The 20,382-nt window shown below is 53.3% G+C and overlaps 1 protein-coding gene across 1 annotated transcript; it reads left to right on the top strand.

Moving 5' to 3' along the window:
• The first annotated feature begins 238 nt into the window (after positions 1-238).
• LOC135306027 (olfactory receptor 14J1-like) lies at positions 239-19,878 on the top strand. The gene is made up of 5 exons (XM_064429592.1): positions 239-294; positions 1,075-1,321; positions 1,432-1,482; positions 1,687-1,800; positions 19,072-19,878. The coding sequence occupies exons 1-5, from the start codon at positions 239-241 to the stop codon at positions 19,801-19,803; spliced, it is 1,200 nt and encodes a 399-aa protein (XP_064285662.1). The 3' UTR covers positions 19,804-19,878.
• The last annotated feature ends 504 nt before the right edge of the window (positions 19,879-20,382 follow it).

The following is a 20,382-nucleotide window of genomic DNA, read 5'->3' as shown; positions in this document are numbered from 1 at the left end:
ACCTCGTTCACCAGGAAAGGTTCTTGGAAAAAGCAAACAGGACTGAGGAGAAGATTCTGGAAAAACTGAAAGAGCTTTTAAGAAATTAAATGAAAATTGAAACAATTCAAGACGTTTTTCTCTATTTATTTTTATGCTCCCCTTTTCCATCTTGCACTAGTTGTCCATCCCATTAATTCCAAACAGATCTCACCGCTAAGATCCACGAGTTGGCAAGTTTTAGACATTTTAAGATACCATGACCTGCACAGAGTTTGACTTCCCCTGTTTTTCTTGGAAAGCAATGTTGGAGAGGTAAGTGCAGTGTTTGTGTCAGGTACAAATTCTGCAATCAGGGAACACGCTCTGAGAGTGTTTGACCCTCAGCAGGGACAATGCACAGCAGGGACCGAGGGGATTCCTGAGCCACTGTGCAGGAGTCCAGACTCTGGCTCTTGGCTGAACTCGGCAAAGTTCCCGTGTTTGGACAGGCTCAGGGGCTGCCCTCGGGGAACGTGGGGCTCGGGGCAGGGGCGAGCGGGCAACGGACAAACGGACACGGGGACAAACGGCCCAGGAGCTTCAGTTGCAGCAGCGGCAGCAGCAGCAGCAGCAGCGGCAGCGGCAGCAGCAGCAGCGGCAGCAGCAGCAGCAAGAGAAAAAACTTTAGATTCCGTTCTCCTCTCCCTCTCCCTCTCCCTCCCCGCTGTCCCGTACCTCTCCCGCTCTCCCTTTCCCGGTCTCCCCTCCTCTCCCCGCCTCCCTCTCCCCGTGCCGGGCCGGGCCATGCCCCCGGCCCGCCCCCGGCCCCGGGCGGGGCTGCCCCGTGCCCGCCCCCGGCCGTCCCACCGAGGTCTGGTCCCAGCCCGGCTCCGGCCGTGCTGGCGCTGGCGCTGCTGGGCGGGGTTCAGTGCCTGGGGCGGCATCGCCGGCTTTTGGCTCCGCCTGGCCCCGGCCCCGGCCCCGGCCCCGAGCCCGAGCCCGACCCCGGCCCCGGCCCCGGCTCCTCCCGGGGCCCGCGGAGGACACACGCGGCCCCGCCGCTCCCGCCGCCTCCGCTGCGGCTTGCCCGGCCCGAGCTCCGTCGCTCGGCAGCGCGGCCCCCGGCCCCGCGGCTCCCGGGTCGCGTTCCAAAGAGCGAACGCCGGGGGATGGCCGGGCCGGGGCGGGTGAGGGGCGCTCGGGGGCCGTTGCTGGCCCCGGGCCGAGCGCTGACAGCCGCGTCCCGCCCGCAGGGAAGGCGCAGGAGTCCCTGCAGGAGCGGTACCGGCTGGGCTCACTGCTGGGGCGTGGAGGATTCGGCAGCGTTTTCGCAGCAACGCGGCTCTCGGATGGCGCCCCGGTGAGCGGCGGGGCCGGCGGCGGGCGGAGGAGGAGGGGGCGCAGGAGGAGGAGGATGGGGCTGGGCAGGGCGGGCGTTGAGCTGAGCCCGCTGCTCCCCTTGGCTTGCAGGTGGCCATCAAAAGGGTGCCTCGGAACCGCATCTGGTATTGGAGCGAGCTGGTGAGTGAGCCGGGACAGCGGGAGAAGCCGGGCCATGCCGGGTGGGGATGAGCCGAGCCCCGGCAGGGTGGGAGCCGCCGGGACATCCCGAGGGAGAGCGGGCGTGAGGCCAGCGCAGGGCGCAGAGCATCCCGGGCTGGCTGAGGGGTTGCCCAGCCCTGGCCCAGCATCGGCCCCACTGACGGCATCGTGCTCCTCCCGCAGCCCGACGGCACCAGCGCTCCCCTGGAGGTTGTGCTGCAGGACAAGGTGTCCACAGGCTTTCCCGGTGTCGTCCAGCTGCTGGAGTGGCTTGAGCTCCCCAGCGACATTGTGATGGTGCTGGAGCGGCCAGAGCAGTCTCAGGACCTCCTGCATTTCATTCGGGCACGGGGGTTCCTGCGCGAGGAGGTGGCGTGGCAGCTGTTCCGCCAGGTGCTGGAGGCCGTGCGGCACTGCACCAGCTGCGGGGTCCTGCACCGCGACATCAAACCAGAGAACATCCTGGTTGACCTGGCCACCGGGCAAGCCAAATTGATTGACTTCGGCTGTGGCACCTACCTGCAAGAGACAGCCTACACTCACTTTGCAGGTGAGCCTACACAGGACTGTGCTCCTGCTCCTGGCATCTCACGGCCCAAGATCTCACAGCCCAAGCTGGGTGTGGCAGCGGGGATTCTCCCTTTTGCTGCCACTCAGGGGACTGAATCTGCAGCTGAGTTGCTTTAGAGCAGGGCTGGGTGGGGAGCCATCTTCCAGCCCTGCTGGCAGCCTTTGCCCACCACTGTGGCCAGGACTGGGGCTGGGCTGGGGCAGCCAGCCTGACAAAAACAGTCGTGGGTGAGGGTAGCAGAGAGGGAGGTCAGAACCTGTGCCCCAGCTGGTTTGGTGTGCAGGCAAGCGGAAGGGCTTGGACTGCTCCACTTGCCCTGTTTGTCTTGCCTTTATAATATGTTTGGGTCAATGCAGACAGGGAGAATGAGGGCATGGTTTTTCCCCAGCACGCAGTGGGTATTTCCTTTGCATGTCATGGTCAGGCCTAGCCAGGGCTTCCACTGTCCCCTTCCCACACCAGTGGCTTCTTTTGCAATCCCAAGTTTGTACACCAGTCCCAGATGCTGGTGAGAGGACAGTGGTCACCCTGTGTGCCACTGATGCAGCCCCCACACGCCCAGGGATGCTGGGGCCAGGCTGTGGGAGCAGCAGCATCCCCCTGCTGAACTCCATCTGTATTCCACAGGAACACCATCATACAGCCCCCCGGAATGGACCCGCTTTGGCTGGTACCATGGCGAGCCAGCTACCATCTGGTCCCTGGGCATCCTGCTGCACGAGATGGTCTGTGGGAAGATGCCTTTCAGGAGGGGCTGGAACTTCAGCTGGGGCCAGCTCTCGCTGCCACAACGGCTCTCTCCAGGTGAATCCTCTTCTCTGGGCAGAGGGGGAATACCAGTGCTGGGAGACAGCAGCAGGCTCGGGAGCATCCCGTTCTGGCAGCTGCTGAGGAGGTGGCACATGTCCTGCTCTCCCCCAAAACCAAGAATTGATGGGAAAGTTCAGGCCCAGCTCTGAGCGCATCCAGCATGGCCTTGGCATGGGAATAGTGGGGCAAAGCAGACAGGAGCCTTCTCCAGCTGACGGGCAGTTTCTGGTTTCTCTCCCCAGAGTGCCAAAATCTGATTGGGTGGTGTTTATCCATGCACCCCTTGGCCAGACCCTCATTAGAAGAGGTGTTCTGTCATCCTTGGATGCAGGATATACATCTGCCCTAGAAGAAGGGAGAGAGCCACAGGCACACTGTGCTGCAGGGCCCTGGTAAGTTACAGCTGCACACATGCCTTGGCAATGAGAAGCAAAGAAAGCCAGCCCGTGTCACTGCACCAGGGTCATGGGATGGGAACATGCAGCCCTTGTGCTGGAGCTGAGCTGCTCTGCCCAGCCCTGGTGGCTGCCATCCAAGCAGGTTTTGCTTGTCCTGGTTCCCTGACAGCTGGGGCCCTGGGCAGAGCCCTGAAAGCCTGGTCTCACCCCAGGGAAGGAGAAGGAGCCCCCAGAGAAGCTGTACCGGGGGAGGCTGCGGCTGCAGGAGACAGCGAGGATGACATCAAGGATGACATGAAGGATGACAACCTCTTCCTCAACCTGGCCACCAGCAGTTGAAGGTGATGCACTTTGATTGTGGCACCTTCTTCAAAGCCAAACTCCACAGGGAATTTGCAGATGAGTCCACACGTGGGGAAATGCTCCCAGATTTGGGCATTGCCCAGCCTGGCTGGGAAGCAAAGGTTCCCCTTTTGCTGAGGCAGATGCAGCTGATCCTTCAGTCGGCTGCCCAGCTGCTTTTGGCAGGGCTCGTGGGATGGGCTGGGGTGGGTATGAAATGGGAGTGGGCTCCTGGTCCTGCCAACAGCCCCCAGCACCCACCGTGCCCCGGGCTGGGGCTGGGGCTGGGGCTGGGGCAGCCAGCCCAACACAAACAAACCCCCATGGTGGGAGCAGAGGTGGGACTCCAGAATCCGTGCACAGGTGCTTTGCTGTGCAGGCAAGGAAGGGCTTGGGCAGCTCCACTGCCCTTGTTTGCTTTGGGATCACAGTTATTGTGGGGGACAGTGCAGGGGGAAGGGAGAAAACCTGGGCTTTGCTCACACATGGCTGGGTTTTTCCCTGGCTTGCAGGGCTTGGGCCTTCCTCAATCCCCTCACAGACATATGATTTTTACCTTTGTTCTTTTTTTCCCTTTTTGTCTGTAATCTATTTTCAACAATTTGTTGTTTGTTTTTCTAGAGGAAGCATTCTGGTTGGTCCAGTCTGGATCAGGAAGTTCTTGGGAGCAGCTGTGGCGTGGATGGGCCGTGCCCTTGGAGCAGGCTGAGGACATCGTCTGGGACCAGCTTTTCTTCCAGCCATGGATGGCATGAGGTGGGTCCCCATCTGCTTGGCAGGGTGGGATCAGAGCTTTTGGGAGATGGCAGCGAGCACAGGAGCATCCTGCTCTGGGCAGCTGCTGAGCAGGTGGATGTGCCATGGCTGGCTGCAGGCTGGGCACATGTCCTGCCCTCCTGCCCTGCTCCCAAAGGCAGCACTGATGGGCAGCTCTGGGCACTGCTCTGGGCACAGCCAGCATGGCCTGGACACCACGGGCAGCTGGGACAAGGGGACAGGAGCCTTCAGCTGACGGGCAGTTTCTGCTTTCTCTCCTTGCAGCCGGGCTCTGCGGATGCTGAGGCTGCTCTGGGCTCTGCCAGGGCTCTGCTGGAGCTCAGCACCGGGCCGGAATCAGCCAAAGAAGAAATGGTGTCACCTGCAGCACAGACTTGCTTGAGCATTTTGGCAACACAGCTCAAGTTTGCAGAGTGACACCTCCCAAAAATTAAACTTGTTCAATACCTTCTGAAATCAAATCAATCTGGGATGACTCCAAATGACATTTTTCAGCTTGCTCAAGATGTAGCTCAGCCCTTCTCTGAACAGGTCTCTCCCCCACCTGCCTTTTACTTCTCAACTGCTCCCTTTTTTCCCCCAGTGAATTCCCAGCCCGTTGCTGTCTCCATCACTTGCTGGCCTTCCTTGTTGCCCCTGACCACAAGAGGGCTGAGCCCCAGGTTTAGGGACTCATGCTGTCACTGGCTGAGGAGCAGCAATGTCTCAGAGGTCCAGTGGCATTTTAGTGTCATTCAGAGCCACTCTCCAGCCCTCAGCTCTCCTCACTGCTGAGTTCCCACTCCCTTTTCCTTGTCCTTGCAGCAGGATGAGCTCTGTGAATCCCCTTGAGCCTCCCCACTCTTCCCAGCCAATGCACCCACCTCAGTGAGGCTGAAGCTGAAGCTTCTCTGTCTCCTCTGGCACTCCAGTCCAGTCCCCTGTGTGGGGAGCCCCAGCCCCAGAGCACAGCACACAGCAGTGCAGTCCGGGCTGGAGCAGCTGCCCTGCAGCCCTGGCTTGACTGTTTGTGGCAGCTGAATGCTCCCTGTTTCCAGCTGTCCCTGCAGGATGGCCCCAGGGCAGAGCCCAGCCGGGCTCCCACTGCAGCCCCTGGAGCTTGGGGCAGACAGTGCTCCCAGAGCTGAGGTTCATGGGGAGCACCCGGAGCTGTGCCTCGCACTCAGTGCTGGCAAGTGTTGTGTTCTCATCTCCTGCAGCCTGAGGGGAAAACAACCTGTGCTACCAGGCCAGCACTGTCCCTCTGGGCAGAGACAAGGCTGAAGGGCTTTCCCATTCCAGAGGATCCTGCACTGAGCCTTGGCAGGGCCTGGCAGGGCTGGAGCCGGGTCTGGCCTGCTGTCCGGGACTTGCTGCCCACCAACCGCCCCCACCCACCAAGCTCCATCCTCCAGAGACAGAAGGGTCTGTGTGTGCCAGGGGCTCCTGGATGTATCTGTATCCATGGACAGAAGGATCTGTGTGTGCCAGGGCTCTTGGATGTCTCTGAATCCATGGACAGAAGGCTCTGTGTGTGCCAGGGGCTCTTGGATGTCTCTGTACCCAGGGACAGAAGGCTCTGTGTGTGCCAGGGGCTCTTGGATGTCTCTGTATCCAGGGACAGAAGGGTCTGTGTGTGCCGGAGTTTCCATAATATCTCTGTACCCATGGGTATGGGATGAACATGGACAGTGAAAGTGTCAGTCACGTTGCTTGCACACTCCTTCCTTTTTGTACAAGACACATCCATGCATACCCCCACATATTGGTATATTAATAGGATAGGAGTGGATAGAGACTTCGCACAGAACTCTAACTTTGGCATAACTCACTCTTTAGCCAGAGACCAGGGGATTTTTTTCCCCAGCTCTGTGTGAGAAGGTGTCCAAGAGCTGAAGGAGCAGCATTCAGAAGCAGTTTCAGGATTTCTAGGCAGGAAGTGGAGCTCACAACCATCCATATAACTTGCCATATTCATCGGGATGGGCTGCTGCTTCTTTAGGAATATGGCCCAATGCAGACATGAGACTTGGAAAAATCCCAGCTCTCTGTGGGTTTGTGCAAAAGGGGGAGCAGCAGAAACACTTTGTGCCTGCCTGGGAGCACAAGGTCCAAGGAGCTTTGGTGGCAGAGGGTGACCTGGGCTGGTGGCAGGCGAAGTTCCATTCCATGACATTCTCAGAGTGGCACATGACAAAGGTCCAAGTACCCCCAACCCCACTGATGAAGTCCTTGGAGTGCTGCACATCCTCTAGGAAAAGCTGCTGTCAGACAATCTATTGGGATTTATAACTTTCATTTGCAATACTTTAAATCCAAATTTCAAACTGCAATATTTTTACATACAAGACACAGTAATGCATAAATGCATGGTAGATCTTTCAATTTCCTATTGATTCAATCACAATTTAGAATAACATAATATTGCAAACAAAACCCTGAATGTTTTAAAAAAGGGATGCTGAGGTCAGTAAGATGAATCCATGCCATCAGAACATTTACAGAGTAACTGATTTCTCCTCTTAGAAAGATCAGTTACCTCTTAATCCAAAATTACTGAAGATTTTCACTACACATTTGTTTTTTGTTTTTATCTTTCATATTTTTTCTTTTCTTTTTTGTCCAGTGTTTTTAACAGAGAACTCGTCCTACAAAAGGAATGTACAGCAAAATGAGAAACATTTCTGATAAACAATGAAAATGTAAGCTCCTCCTCTGTTTTCTTTTCTCTGGATACCCTGAAGAAAAAAATCTAGCAGATATGAGCAGAGGTGTGAAGTGTTTCATTTGGACTGTGCTGGAGTTCAGCACTGCTGACATCCTGATCCAGTCAAGAGCTGCAGAATTCTTTTGCACATCTTGAACCCTGTGTTTGCAGGCACAGCACCTGCAGTGCTGATGCACCAATGCACACGAATAACTCTGTTATTCCCTCTCAGAATTTGGGCTCTGCCCCAGCACGAGGTGCTGCAGCCCTTTGCTCCTGGTTCCCATGTGGAGCAGCTCCCTTCCTGCTGGCTGAGCTGCTCAGGCAGAGCCCGGCAGCTCCTGGCCCTGCAGGGCTGAGGCTTTTCCCCACTGCTGGGCACAGACTAATGGAGCAGCACTGCTGAACACAGGGGCACACAGAGGGACCAGGAGCAGCTGCCTTTGGCCACCTGAGGCTCCAAGGCCCAAACTCTGAGCAGCCAGGGCTGGAAGAGACTCACAGGCTCCCTGTTGGCTGTGCTGCCCCACTTGTGCCTGGCCCAGCTTTGATTGGGGCAGAGGGAGAACAAGGGGCAGCTCCCTCCCAGCCCAGTCCAGGGACCCCTCCAGCCCCAGGGCTTGGGGCACTGTCAGCACCTGCTGCTCCAGCCACCACTCCTGCTGGCCCTGACAGCAACACCCAAACTGGGACTGATCCCGAGGGAGCAGCAGCAGGGCCTGGATCTGATCCCTGACTCTGGGCCAGGGCTGGACAAATAGCCCCACAGCAGCAGCAGCAGCAGCAGCAGCAGCAGCAGCACATGGAGACTTTCAATGTCGCCTTGACTTTTTAAGATTTTCTAAGTGTTCTGATGTTTGCATTCTCGTACCAAACTTTCTCACACACTTTCTGTAAACAACTTATTGTTTTGCATTCTTTTATGGAGGAGGAGAAACATGATGGACTGTATGTTTGTCCTTGGAGAGGTGGCACTTTCACCCTCCAATCCACTGTCATATTTTGAAATCTATAAATGTTGGATTGAAAAAATAAACTTGCCCTCTTTCCTGCCTTGAGAGCAACAGCGTCTCTGCATCGTGTTGTCTTGTGTCCTATAGTGACATTTCAGCACAGCCCCTGCCACTCTTCCCTCCTGTGTGCAGCAGTGTCACAGCAGCCTGAGGCACCTGGGAGGCCCCAGTGCCAGCAGGGACTTGAGATGGCAGCCCTGGGCTCCTGGAGGTTGTGCAAGGAACGGAGCTGGGGACTCCCTGTCCATGGGGAGCTTCCAGATGGAAGAGGCTGCTGTGCCCAGGCAGGTCCAAGGCCACAGCAAGGAGGGTCTCAACAACTGGATCTGAGCCAGTCCCACAGTCCTGGGCAGCAGCCATTGAGCCCTGGGGGAAGAGAGGGCACAGCAAGAGGGACAAAACCAGGCAAGGTCAGAGACTGGAGAGAGTCAAGACATGAGAGCAGGAACAGCTGCTCCATTGCACTCTTGGAGAAAGCTCCTGGCTGGTTCAAAGTGCTGAAAGGCTTGAAGGGCAGAGAGGAGGCCACAGCAAACAATGCTCCTGTTTCCACACTCTCCACTCTGCGTGTCCCAGAAGGAATTGGATGAAATGTGTTCTTCTCTCCAAGTCGTCTCGTTCAGCATGAGCAGCTTAGCACCAGGAGCTGAAGGAGCTGAAGCCTCAGGCCACAAGAGCTGAGCAAGAGGAGACTTTCTGAGCAAATGAGTGCTGCTAACATGGACCTAGCTGAATTCAGCAGATAGAATCACAGAATCCTTTCTGTTGGAAAAGACCTCTGAGCTCACCCAGTCGAGCCGGTCACACAGCAGTGTCAAGCCCAGCACTAAACCACGTCCCTGAGGTGCCAAGGCCTGGACAACAGCCCTGAGTGAGGCCTGAACAGCAGGCCCTGAGCCAAAGGTGGCCTCTGGATGAACCTTCCAACCAAAGGTTATCTTTGTATCTGCTCACTGATGAAATATGCATGGTCATTAGCACTGTGATAGGTGTAGCCACTCATTAGTGACACATGTATTGATCTTTCTGTATTTGCAAGCCAGACAAGGCCATGAAATCTGACATCTGGCCTTGTTTGGGGCTGAAGGATCAAAGTCACCTCCCTTGGTTCCTCCTGAGGCCCTGGCCAGGCTTTGGGAGGGACCCAAGAGGAGGCTGAAACCAGATGTTCCCGCACTAGAAGTGCTGTCAGTTTGTTCATCCAGCACTGTCAGAGCTGGGCCCTCTCACAGCGAGGTTGGAGCCTCACCTGTGGCTGGAGGCAGCTGCAGGAATTCCCAGTGTCCAGGAGTGGCTCTGCAGCCCTTGGCTGGGACAGCTTCCCCCAGCTGCTGTGTGGATCTGGGGGATGGTGAAGCCTGAGGGTAAATGATGCTAGATCTTTCTTAATCACTGCTGCAATCATTGGTGCTGATGGTTGGGTACATTGCTGAGCTGCTCCTTTTGTGATTCTTTGCTGCTTTGAGCTGCAGTAAATGACACTGATTCCTTCAGTTGGAGTCTGTGTCTTTGGTGCTGATCCTGCCCACTGGTAAAAGAAAACTGGCAGAGTCTGGCCAGATCACAGCAAAATGACTCTTGTTAAATGTAAATGTGAGGAATCAGTGCCATGAGAAATTCCCAGATGGGAAGCCCTTCCCTGGAGTTGGCTGGCTCTGGAGTGGGCTGAGGTCGCAGCACTGTGTGAGCAGTGGGGCAGTTGGTTAAAAGAATCTGAACTCCTGGATGTCTTAAAATGTATCCAAAAATTGCATACAGAAAAGGGAAAGAACTTGTGGGCTTGGACAGACAAAGATGAATTAGTTAACAGTACATTGGAAATAGCACCTTCAGAAGGAGCAATTCTTGTTGGAATGCTCCCACATGGAGCAACAGAAGAAGGTTTTAATCTTGAGCTCGGATGCATTTGTGCAAGTGAAATATTAATATCATAAATAACTATGTACATATTTATAGTATAATAAGACCTTAATATATATATTGATATATATATATTTTATATGTATGTCTATACCTATCTAGCTATATCTATATTTCTATATCAATATCTATATCAATGTATAAAATAGTAATAATGTGAAATAGTGCTGACAATCCTAATTTGGTAGCTTTGGCTGCTCAGGGATGTAACACTAAACACTCTACAGAAAAGGATTGGCCAGGACCCTAATGTCAGAGGTAAACTTTGTGAGATTGTATACAATGAAAAAAGGAGGAGGGGATGAAATTGTCTATTTTTACAGGGTTTGCTGATACTGTGATGCAGAGTGCTTTGTCTGTTACTGTGAAAAATACCGTGATTAAGACTGCAGGGTTTTTCATGTACCAGACTATCCTCAAGCTGCAGGATTGGTGGAACGGGTGAAGGGGTTGTTAAAAGAGCAGTTGAACAAATGAGGAGATGGGAACCTGTCCCCATGGAGAACCCATCTCCCAGATGTGCTCCATACCCTTAACAATGGCCCACTGGGGAAATGGAAACCCCTGGGTGTGCACGGCTGCACCCAATTTGCACCTACAACCATGGGCAGTGAGGCTTGGACTGCCTGGGAAATTGCTCTGGGTGTGATGGCCCCTGGCAGGGCCAGCCCAAAGGCTGCAGGGCTGGACCTTCATGCATTGGAATTAATTAGGATACATCAGAAGCAAATGAGAGCTATCAATACTGAGACAGGAATTCAGATTCCTCCAGGACACTTTGGTTTGGTAACTGCTCGCTTGGAGCTTGGCCTTGAAAAGTGTTCATGTCATGGCAGGAGGAAAGGAGGAATTGATGTAGAATATAAAGGAGAAATTACAGTAATTCTGTTAAACAATTGTCAATAAGATTGGATTAGTCAAGCCCATGACAGGGTAGCACAATTATTAATGTTGCAATTTTAAGCACGATTGTGAAAAATGGAGATCCACCTCCAGTCATTACCATTTGTGGAGATAAAGGGTTTGGATCCAGCAGTCCTAATAAAGGAGCCAGAGTGTGGGCCCGGAGGCCAAAAGGCCCTCCTGAGGCAGCTGAAGGAACAGCTCTGGGGAAAGACAGCATTGAATCTTGAAACCTGAGCAGGAACAATGGGAATATGTCCCTGCAGCCAAGTATTCTGTGTGAGAACAAATAGATATTACAGGATACTGTTTTACACATCCTGCCAGACCTAATCTCCCTGTTTGCCCCAATGGCCCCTTTGGAAAATGCTCTGATCCACAGGGCTCACTGAGAAGGCTGCTGTGACACTGAGGGACTTGCACACAAATTCCAACCAGGAGCCTGGGTGCCCTCAGGGACTGGGACCCAGCCCCCTTCCAGCCAAAGGAGAAAGGGCCCCACTAAGCCTTGTTAGCCACAGACAACATGGTAAAGCTGAACAGCAAAGGACCTTGGAGCCATTGTTCTGGAGTTAAAAAGGCTCCAGCTCCATGGACAACAGAATTACTGTTCCTAACTCAAATGAGCAAATGAGATTGAGAAAAAAGAATGAAGAACAGTGTCACTAAAGTACTATTGATGTCTGTAAGTTGTACCTTGATAGTCAGCCAGAATCTTTGTTTGCCACAAACACCTCCAGTGTTTCACCAAGGGATTAGTCATCAAAATTTAATGATTAGTTCTGCAAATTTCAAGATCAGGGTAGCCAAAGTACTCCATGTCAGTAATTGCTGGGTATGTTCTCAGCTGAAGTTGGGAGGAATGGGGTTCCCTTGGAGGGCCCACCCTGTGGGGTGGCCAGAACTCAGTCCATGGGCTCTGACTCGTAACTGTCAATGAAGGGACAGTTCAAGAAAACACAGGAATACAATGATCCGTTTGACAGAACTCACTAAGATTTCCCTTCAGGAGAACCGAAGCCTGTTCTAGTTACAGAGGCCACAGTGTGAGAGGATTTCTGTGCTTTACCATCACTCCCAATGTCAGTAGAACTTGGGCTGCTGGAGCTGGTTCTGTGTAAGTGTTACACCACTCCTGGCTGCAGGGCCACCATTTAGGGTCTTTCAGCAACAACCACAAGGAAGACCTGGAGCCCAGAGAACATTTTCCTCCCAAGGAGTGCCTTGGGTTTCAGAAAGCAAAATATTCTGGTTCATCCTGTGCCCCATGTGTGCTGCCCTGTCCTGTGGAGTTGACATGAATAAGCTGAAAGGATTATTGGAAGTAGCAAATGATGCTGTTAAAACGTCCAGTAGCACATCCTATGGGCTCCAACAAACACAAATGGGGACTCCACAGAACCACATGGCCTTGGATTATCTGCTTGCTGGCCAAGGAGGAGCCTGGGCTTTCATGGCACAGGAATGTTGCACTGCTGTCAGTGATGGGTTTGAAGGCCAACAGTCAGCAATCACCTTGAGAGAAGGAGCAGGAGAAGAGTGGCAGAAAGAAGAAAATTCTTCTTGGTGGGATTGGCTTCATGGCTACCAAAGGAGGCTGCTGTGAAATGCATTTGTGGCAGTGTCTGTCATCATTGCAGTGTGTGCACTTGGTGTGCACTCTGACATTCTATGTTCGAGTTGTTGTGACACTTTGTGATGGGAAGTGGAATATTGAGACTTGTCTTAAAAGAGACAGTCTCAAGAAAAGAGAGGCATTTGATATAGAAGAGAGAATAGTAGCAACTCTTTAGGCATGTTTGAAAAGGAATGTGAATAGCTCTGAGTAATGAAATTTAACAACACTTAATTGAAGCACAAGGGGAGATGCCTTTATGCCTAATATCTAAACCTAAACTGTGCTATTGAAAGAATGGTTATGAAGCTTGTAGTTCATTGTAGGTCTCAGGGCCCATCCAAGTAGCAAGGCCTGAACAGGCCTGGAGGCAAAGTTCATCTCTAGATGAACCTTCCAACCAAATGTTATATTTGTATCCACTCCCTAACAAAGCATTATGAACAGTGAATGTGTTCCTTGATAAGACATGGATTTCTATTTCTGTATTCAGAAACCAGACAAGGCCTCCTCTGGCCTTGTTTGGGGCTGAAGGATCAAAATCAACTCCCTTGATTCCTCCTGGGGCCCTGGCCAGGCTTTGGGAGAAACCAATCAGGAGAATTAAACCAGATGTTCCCACACTAGCAGTGATGTCAGTTTGTTTGTTTAACAGTGTAAAAGCTGTGTCCTCTCACAGTGGGCTTGGAGGCTCCTTGCCTGCAAAGGTGGAGGCACCTGCAGGAATTCCCAGTGTCTGGGAGTGGCTCTGCAGTCCTTGGCTTCCCCAGCTGATGTGTGGATCTGGGTGATGGTAAAGTCTGAGGGTAACTGGTGATGGACCTTTCTTTAATCACTGCAGGCAATCTTTGTTAGTAATGACTGGATGGATTGCTGAGCTTCTTTTGTAATTCTTTGCTAATGATTATGTGCTTTGCTAAGCTTATCCTTTTGTAATTCTTTGCAGCTGTGCATTATATAAATTACAGGATTCCTTAAGTTGGTGTCTGTGTCTTTGGTACTGACACTGCCCGCTGGTGAAACAGGGCCCCCTCTTGCCTAAGAGTTACCTGGGAAGGCAAAAACCCCCACTCCAACATTCCCCCCGTGTTCCTTGTTCCCCCCACTTCATACACTGAGCATGATGTCCTGTGGTCTGGGGAATCCCCAGGGTCAGTTGGGGTCACCTGTCCTGGCTGTGTCCCCTGCCAAGCTCCCCCACAGCCCAGCCCCTGCCCAGGGTGGCTGGAGGAGGGGCAGGACAGGCCTTGGCTCTGTTGCAGCTCAGCAAGAACAAAACCATCTCTGCGTGCTCAGCCCTGTGCTCAGCACCCGGCCCAGCCGTGTCTCAGTGCCAGTGTCTGTGCCCTCAGTCCCTGCCAGGGCTTTCCATGGCAGCTGCCAGGACAGGTGACCCAGGTGTCACCACCAGTGAGGGCTGCCATGGAAACAGTGCCAGCACTGCCCCTTTCTGTCTGGCTGACCTGGCCTTTGGCCCTGGCAGTGCCCTTTGCTGCTGGTTCCTGGTGCCTGAGCGGCCAGCGCGGCACAGGGCAGGTGGCCATGGCACAAACCCCCAGCCAGGGATCCCCTCTGGCTCTGGGCAGTGACACCAGCCCTGAGCAATGGGCTGGCGCACTGGGGTCGGTGCAGTGTCCATCCAACAGTGTCTTGTAATGGCCCAGTGCAGACTGGGATGATGATCCACCCTCCCAGCTGGCCCAGGGCAGGTCTGCAGTGCCCTTCCCCACAGCCTGTCTGCACAGAAGCACTTGCTGGGTGCTCTGCATTTCCCTTCCCTCACTCTTGGGTCTCTCCCACACCTCCCAACTCGGAGCTTTCAGCTGCAAGGAGTTCAAAGCTGGTCTGTCCGTCAGGAATTGGTCTAATTCTGCCCTGAACAAACTCTGGATTTGTGTTTATTGCAGAACTTCCTGTGTGTCTAAAATATTCCTTGCAGGGTTCTGCCTTAGGGAAGGGGGAACCTCCTTGGTGGCAGCTTGGGCTTGGCACACACTTGTGGAGGATGTCTGTTTTCAATGGGGAAACTCAGGAGTTTTAGATTGCTTCAAAATACAATAGAAGATGACCCCTCTTTGGCTGTGTGCAGCCAGTTCTCTGAGCAAAGCAGGTCCCAGGTGACTGAGGAGTGACAGGATGGGCTTGGGGAATGTGGAGCAAGGTTGTCCACGCTGCGTCAGAGCTCAAGGCACGGCTTCTCTGAGCAGGCCAGTCAATCTCACAAGAGACCCAGGATCAATTTCAATCAGTGAATGCTGCAATCACCTCTTCTGTAAAGAGAAAAATGCACCTATTAAAATAGCAATTTGGATTTTATGGAAGTTTTTAAAATATTTCTCCATAATTCGACAAAAAGAACCACTTAATGAACTGCCCCAGAGCAGAGGGAAATCAAGGCAGAGCCATGGTTGGCCAGGACTTTCCTGTTCCTAATGAGCCCCATGGTGCATTTGGAGCTGAGGCCTGGAACCTCAGGGCCTGAGAGGAGATTGCACAAACCTTTCCAGGAGTCAAAGTCAGACAAAAAATCCGAAGTGTCTCAAAGCATGAATGGGTCTTACTGAGGTCCACCCCCAACACAGGCTCCTCATGGACTCCTTGGAGGAGAGAATTGGAAGCCAGGATGGCACAAAAAACCTCTCAGAGACTCAGTGTGAGAAAGGAAATTCAAAAGTACCCTTAAAAACCTTGAGTATCTCAAAGTATTAATGAGACCCGCTGAGTGTCCATACAGAGCTTTCAATGGACTTGTTAAAGCAAATAATTGGGACCATGCTTGCACAAACCTCTCCCAGAGTCTGTATCAAAAGGGAAACACCAAGTACCTTAAAATAACTAAAGTATCTTGAAGCATTAATGAGCCCCACTGAGTGTTGTTACTGACAAAGCCTCTCCAGGGACTAATTACAGCAGATAATTGGAGGCCATGATTGCACAAATCTCTCAGAGAGTCCAAGGCAAAAGCAAAACCCAAAGTCCTTTGAAAAACCTGCAGTCCCTGGAAGCATTCAGGAGCCCCCACAGCCATTGCTGAGCAAGGCTCCCCAGGGACTTCTTCCAGCAGATCCTTGAGGCCACTGGGATGTGGGCTAGGGGGGGATGCTGAGGGCAGGACAAGGGGCTGACAGTGCCCAGCCTGGCTGGGGCTGTGCCAGGAGGCCCCAGGGCCTCAGGACAAGGTGTCTCCTCCCAGCCCTTGGTGGCACAGACCCTGCTGCTGTGCCCCAGGGCACCAAGACTTGGCTTCTCTTTGTCCCCACCTGTCATCAGTGCCTCCAGTTCTCTGCTCTGCCTGGGGCCTGGGGACACTTTCTCAGTTGTGTCCCTCAGTGGGACCCATTAAAAGTCCAAGAAACTTTGGAGTGTGATTCTGACTTGGAGTTCTGGAGAGGTTTCTTCAGCTGCCTCTCAGGGACTGATGTTCAGGGCCTGAGCACAAAGCCCCAGAGGGTCATTAAAGTCCTGCTGCTGTGTCTGTGCTGCTGAGCTAGGCTGGGCTCCTGGCACAGAGACAGCTCCTGGCAACCAAGAAGAGCTTCAAAAGCACATTTCTCTTGATGAGCAGCTCTTCTGCAAGCCCAGCAGGGCTGGGGCACTGCCTGCAGCCTCCCCAGGCACAGCCCAGAGAGCTTCAATCAGTCAGGGCTGGGAAGGTGCTGAGAAGTGCCTGGGGCAGAATCACTGCCAGCCCTTGGCACAGGAACCTCTGGCTGCAGGACAATGCAGCTGCAGCTCCTGGAGTGATCTCCTAAAGCTGAAACATCCCAATGCCTGCAGACTCTGTGAGTACATTCTCTGATTTTCTCTTGTGCAGAGCAGCCAGGGGTGCCCAGGGCTGTCTTGCAGAGCAGGCTCCTGCAGCCCAGGGCGCTGTGCTGGGGCAGGGACTCTGCTGCCTGCCAGGGACAGCTCTCAGCTGGCCCGGGGAGCTGCTCCCAGCACTGGGGAGAAGCTGTGGGGGGAAGGAGCCACCCTGAGCAGGGCAGGTGCTGCTGCTGAGAGGGGCTGGGTGGGGCAGGGCTGCTCCCAGCTCCAGAGCAGCCTGGGCACAGCTCCGGGGGACACTGCCCAAGGAAGGTAAGCCTGACGTTGCTGGAAAGCTCAGGAGCTTTCCTTTTCCTGCTTGGAGAAGGATGGGAAAGTTGGGGTAAGGACAAAAATATTTTTTATTTTGATACATTTTCATATATTCATAGCTCTGAAAATTACTATTATATAGTTTTAAAATTATAATCCTTACATAACTTTATTGAACTCTTTATTAAGTCAATTAAACAACTATTACATACTTCTTTAACTATAATCCATAATTAACTCTAGTACATTTCCTTACCTTTCTCCTAGAATTTAGAACAATAAGCTGACTGTATAAATACATTCCTGATACTGTATAGTCTTATTATCAGGAAGAGGACCTACTAGAAGAACATTTTGGTTTTTGACCAGAATGTGAGCAGTCACAACAAAAAGTGATGGCAAAGAAACCCTTGGACCAACTCCTATGAGTTGAGCAACTGTGTGTAACTGGGGAAACAGAATCTCCTATTGGATGTTTCTGTTAAACATCCTAATTAATCCACCTTAATGAACTGTTGAAATCAGTTGTGCCCAATCCCCACTTGGACACCTGAAATCTTCCAATAAATGTCTGTTTTTTTCCTTTACTGTTCTAAACACCTTTGCAAGAGTTTTTTTTCTCTTCTGATTAGAGACAACAGGGGAATGAGAGAAGGAGACCAGGAATTGTAATCCCAGAATCACAAAACATTCTGAGTTGAATGGGACACACAGGATCATCAAAGCAGTGTTTGAACATTTACAGAGACTCCGGAACTGTAACTTTGGCAGGTCAGTCTCTCTGCTGGGAGCCTCCCAAACGGCCCTCAGCCCTGGACAGCAGCAGCATCACCTCTGCAGGGCCCAGCAGGGCTCTCCTGAGCTGCCCTTGCCCACCTGCACACACAGCCTGCCCCAGCCAGGACCCTGCACACAGGCAGGTTTCTGTAGGGCCGGGGCCAGGGCACACAGGGTGGGATGGGCTCTGTGAGCGCTGGCAGGGACAAGGCTCCTCTCAGGAGGGAATGTCCAAGCCCAGGGAGATGCTCAGGGAAGGAGAGGGGGCTGAACAGAGCAGTGCTGGGGCAGGAGGGCACTGTTGGTGTGTGGGAGGTGCCGGGCACAGCTGGGCACAGGGAGCACTGTCCTGAGTGCCTGGCTGTCTCTGCCCTGCCCTCTCAGGCACAGCACCACAACATCTTCTCTTGTTTCTGCCTTGCCCTGATATTGTCACTGTTATCTGCTGCTCTCAGGGAGGCTCTGGCATTTGCAGCAGCTGAGTCAGGCACTGCCCTTGGCATTCCTGCTAGACAGGGCTGTCCATGGGAATGGGGTGTCCAAGCTTCCCTGGGACCTGTGGGGCTGTGGGCAAAGCAGTCCATGGGAAAGGGGAATGAGCTGAGCCCCCTCCCTGAGATCCCATCATGGGCACAGCCAGGGATCTCCTTGCTGTGCCTTTCCAAGCTCTGAGCTGCCCTCCTGGGTGCAAATCTGTGCCAGAGCCTCTGGCAGTTCCCTGAATGTCCCATGGGGAAGGGCAGAGCTGCCACAGCTGAGGAAATGCTGCTGGGTTTGCCAAGGGAGCCGTGAGTGTCCTTGGCACAAGGGGGTGCTGAGACCTTGCCCAGAGATGTTTAGGGAGGCTGAAACATTCAGAGATCCCTCTGCTCTGGGCAGGGTCTGGTTTATCCCAGGCTGACCCAGGATTGTGACTGTGCTCTGATTGCAGCCAAAGGTGCAAAGCCAGGGCAGTTGGGAACAAGCCCATCCAGCCCCTCACCTTCCCTCAGCCTCTCCCATCCCTCAGTGGCAAACTCTGAGTGCAACAGAAATGCTGGGGATTTCTGACCTCAGAGAGCCAGGAATCATGTGTGGGTAGGAAAACAATTCCTTATAGCAACTCCTGATATCTATTTCCTTTATAACTGTGATCGCAGATGCAACCAAGCCTTTCTGCATTAGGAGAGATTTCCCTGATAAATCCTGAATATCCAGCCTTGTCCATCTGCCACATGGCCACAAACTGAGGGCAGTGGGGCAGGGAAGGCTCCTCCAGAGCCCCCACACACAGCCCTGGCTGTTCCTGGCACACTCAGCCAGCACAACTGGAGCTCAGGCAGGGACGTGGGGGAAGGTTTTCCCTGAGCAGGAACAAGGGTGTGTGAGTCCCAGCAGGACAGGCTAAAGGGGATGGTCCAGGACTGGCTCGGAGCAGCCTCTCCTGACTTGGCACTGTCCTTTCTCCATGAACAGGTCCCCATGTGCAGCACCAGCAAATGTCCAACAGCAGCTCCATCAGCCACTTCCTGCTGCTGGCATTGGCAGACACACGGCAGCTGCAGCTCCTGCACTTCTGCCTCTTGCTGGGCATCTCCCTGGCTGCCCTCCTGGGCAACGGCCTCATCATCAGCGCCGTAGCCTGCGGCCACCACCTGCACACGCCCATGTTCTTCTTCCTGCTCAACCTGGCCCTCAGCGACCTGGGCTCCATCTGCACCACTGTCCCCAAAGCCATGCACAATTCCCTCTGGCACACCAGGAACATCTCCTACACAGGATGTGTTGCTCAGCTCTTTTTCTTTCTGTTCTTCATCTCAGCAGAGCTTTCCCTCCTGACCATCATGTGCTACGACCGCTACGTGTCCATCTGCAAACCCCTGCACTACGGGACCCTCCTGGGCAGCAGAGCTTGTGCCCACATGGCAGCAGCTGCCTGGGCCAGTGCCTTTCTCTATTCACTGCTGCACACAGCCAATACATTTTCCCTGCCCCTGTGCCATGGCAATGCCCTGGGCCAGTTCTTCTGTGAAGTCCCCCAGATCCTCAAGCTCTCCTGCTCCAAATCCTATCTCAGGGAACTTGGGCTCATTGTGTTTTCAGTCTCCTTAGCAATTGGCTGTTTTGTGTTCATTGTTTTCTCCTATATGCAGATCTTCAAGGCTGTGCTGAGGATCCCCTCTGAACAGGGACGGCACAAAGCCTTTTCCACCTGCCTCCCTCACCTGGCTGTGGTCTCTCTGTTTATCAGCACTGCAGCATTTGCTCACCTGAAACCCCCCTCCATCTCCTCCCCATCCCTGGATCTCTCAGTCTCTGTTCTGTACTCAGTGGTGACTCCAGCACTGAACCCCCTCATCTACAGCCTGAGGAACCAGGAGCTCCAGGATGCCCTGCAGAAAATGATGACCATATCTTTTCAGGGACAATAAAGTCCGTCTTTTCTGCTCCAGAACATTCAGAATGTCACTCCTTACAATCTTGGCCTTTATTTTTTTATTTGTCAATTTTTTCATTGGGACCTTTTTTTATTCTTTTTTCCTGTGTTTAATTTTTTTTTTATACAATATTGTAGTACTACTCTGAGTATTTCTCCATGAACATCTACTTTTCTTTTGTAACACAAAGACTTTCAGGAGGCTTGTTCCCTGTGCATTTGAATAAAAACCAGTGGCTGTCCTGAGCTGTGTCTCCAAGGCATTTCCTCAGCCCTTCTCTGGCTCTGCAGGGGCAGTGCCTATGAGCAGAGGTGGAGGGAAGGGGCTCCCAGCACAGCAGCATGGCCAGGGACGATGGCCCTGCCTCTTTCCACATCTGCTCTGCCCAACTCCACACTCCCCTTCCCAGCCCTGCTGTGAGGGCAAGGCTGGAGTGCTCTGGCAGCTTGGTCACTGTCCTGCTGCGTGTCCGTGCTGTGCCCTCAGGCAGGGACAGGCCATGGGCACTGCTGGGACACAGCTGGGCTCCAGCACAGCAGCTCCACCAGCAAAGGGCATCTCCTGAGCACAGGG

This window comes from Passer domesticus, chromosome 8 (genome assembly GCF_036417665.1).
Source record: "Passer domesticus isolate bPasDom1 chromosome 8, bPasDom1.hap1, whole genome shotgun sequence".
In the NCBI taxonomy this organism is placed as follows: Eukaryota; Metazoa; Chordata; class Aves; order Passeriformes; family Passeridae; genus Passer; species Passer domesticus.
Note: the sequence above shows the minus strand (reverse complement) of the source record. Positions and strands in the feature narration are given on the sequence as shown.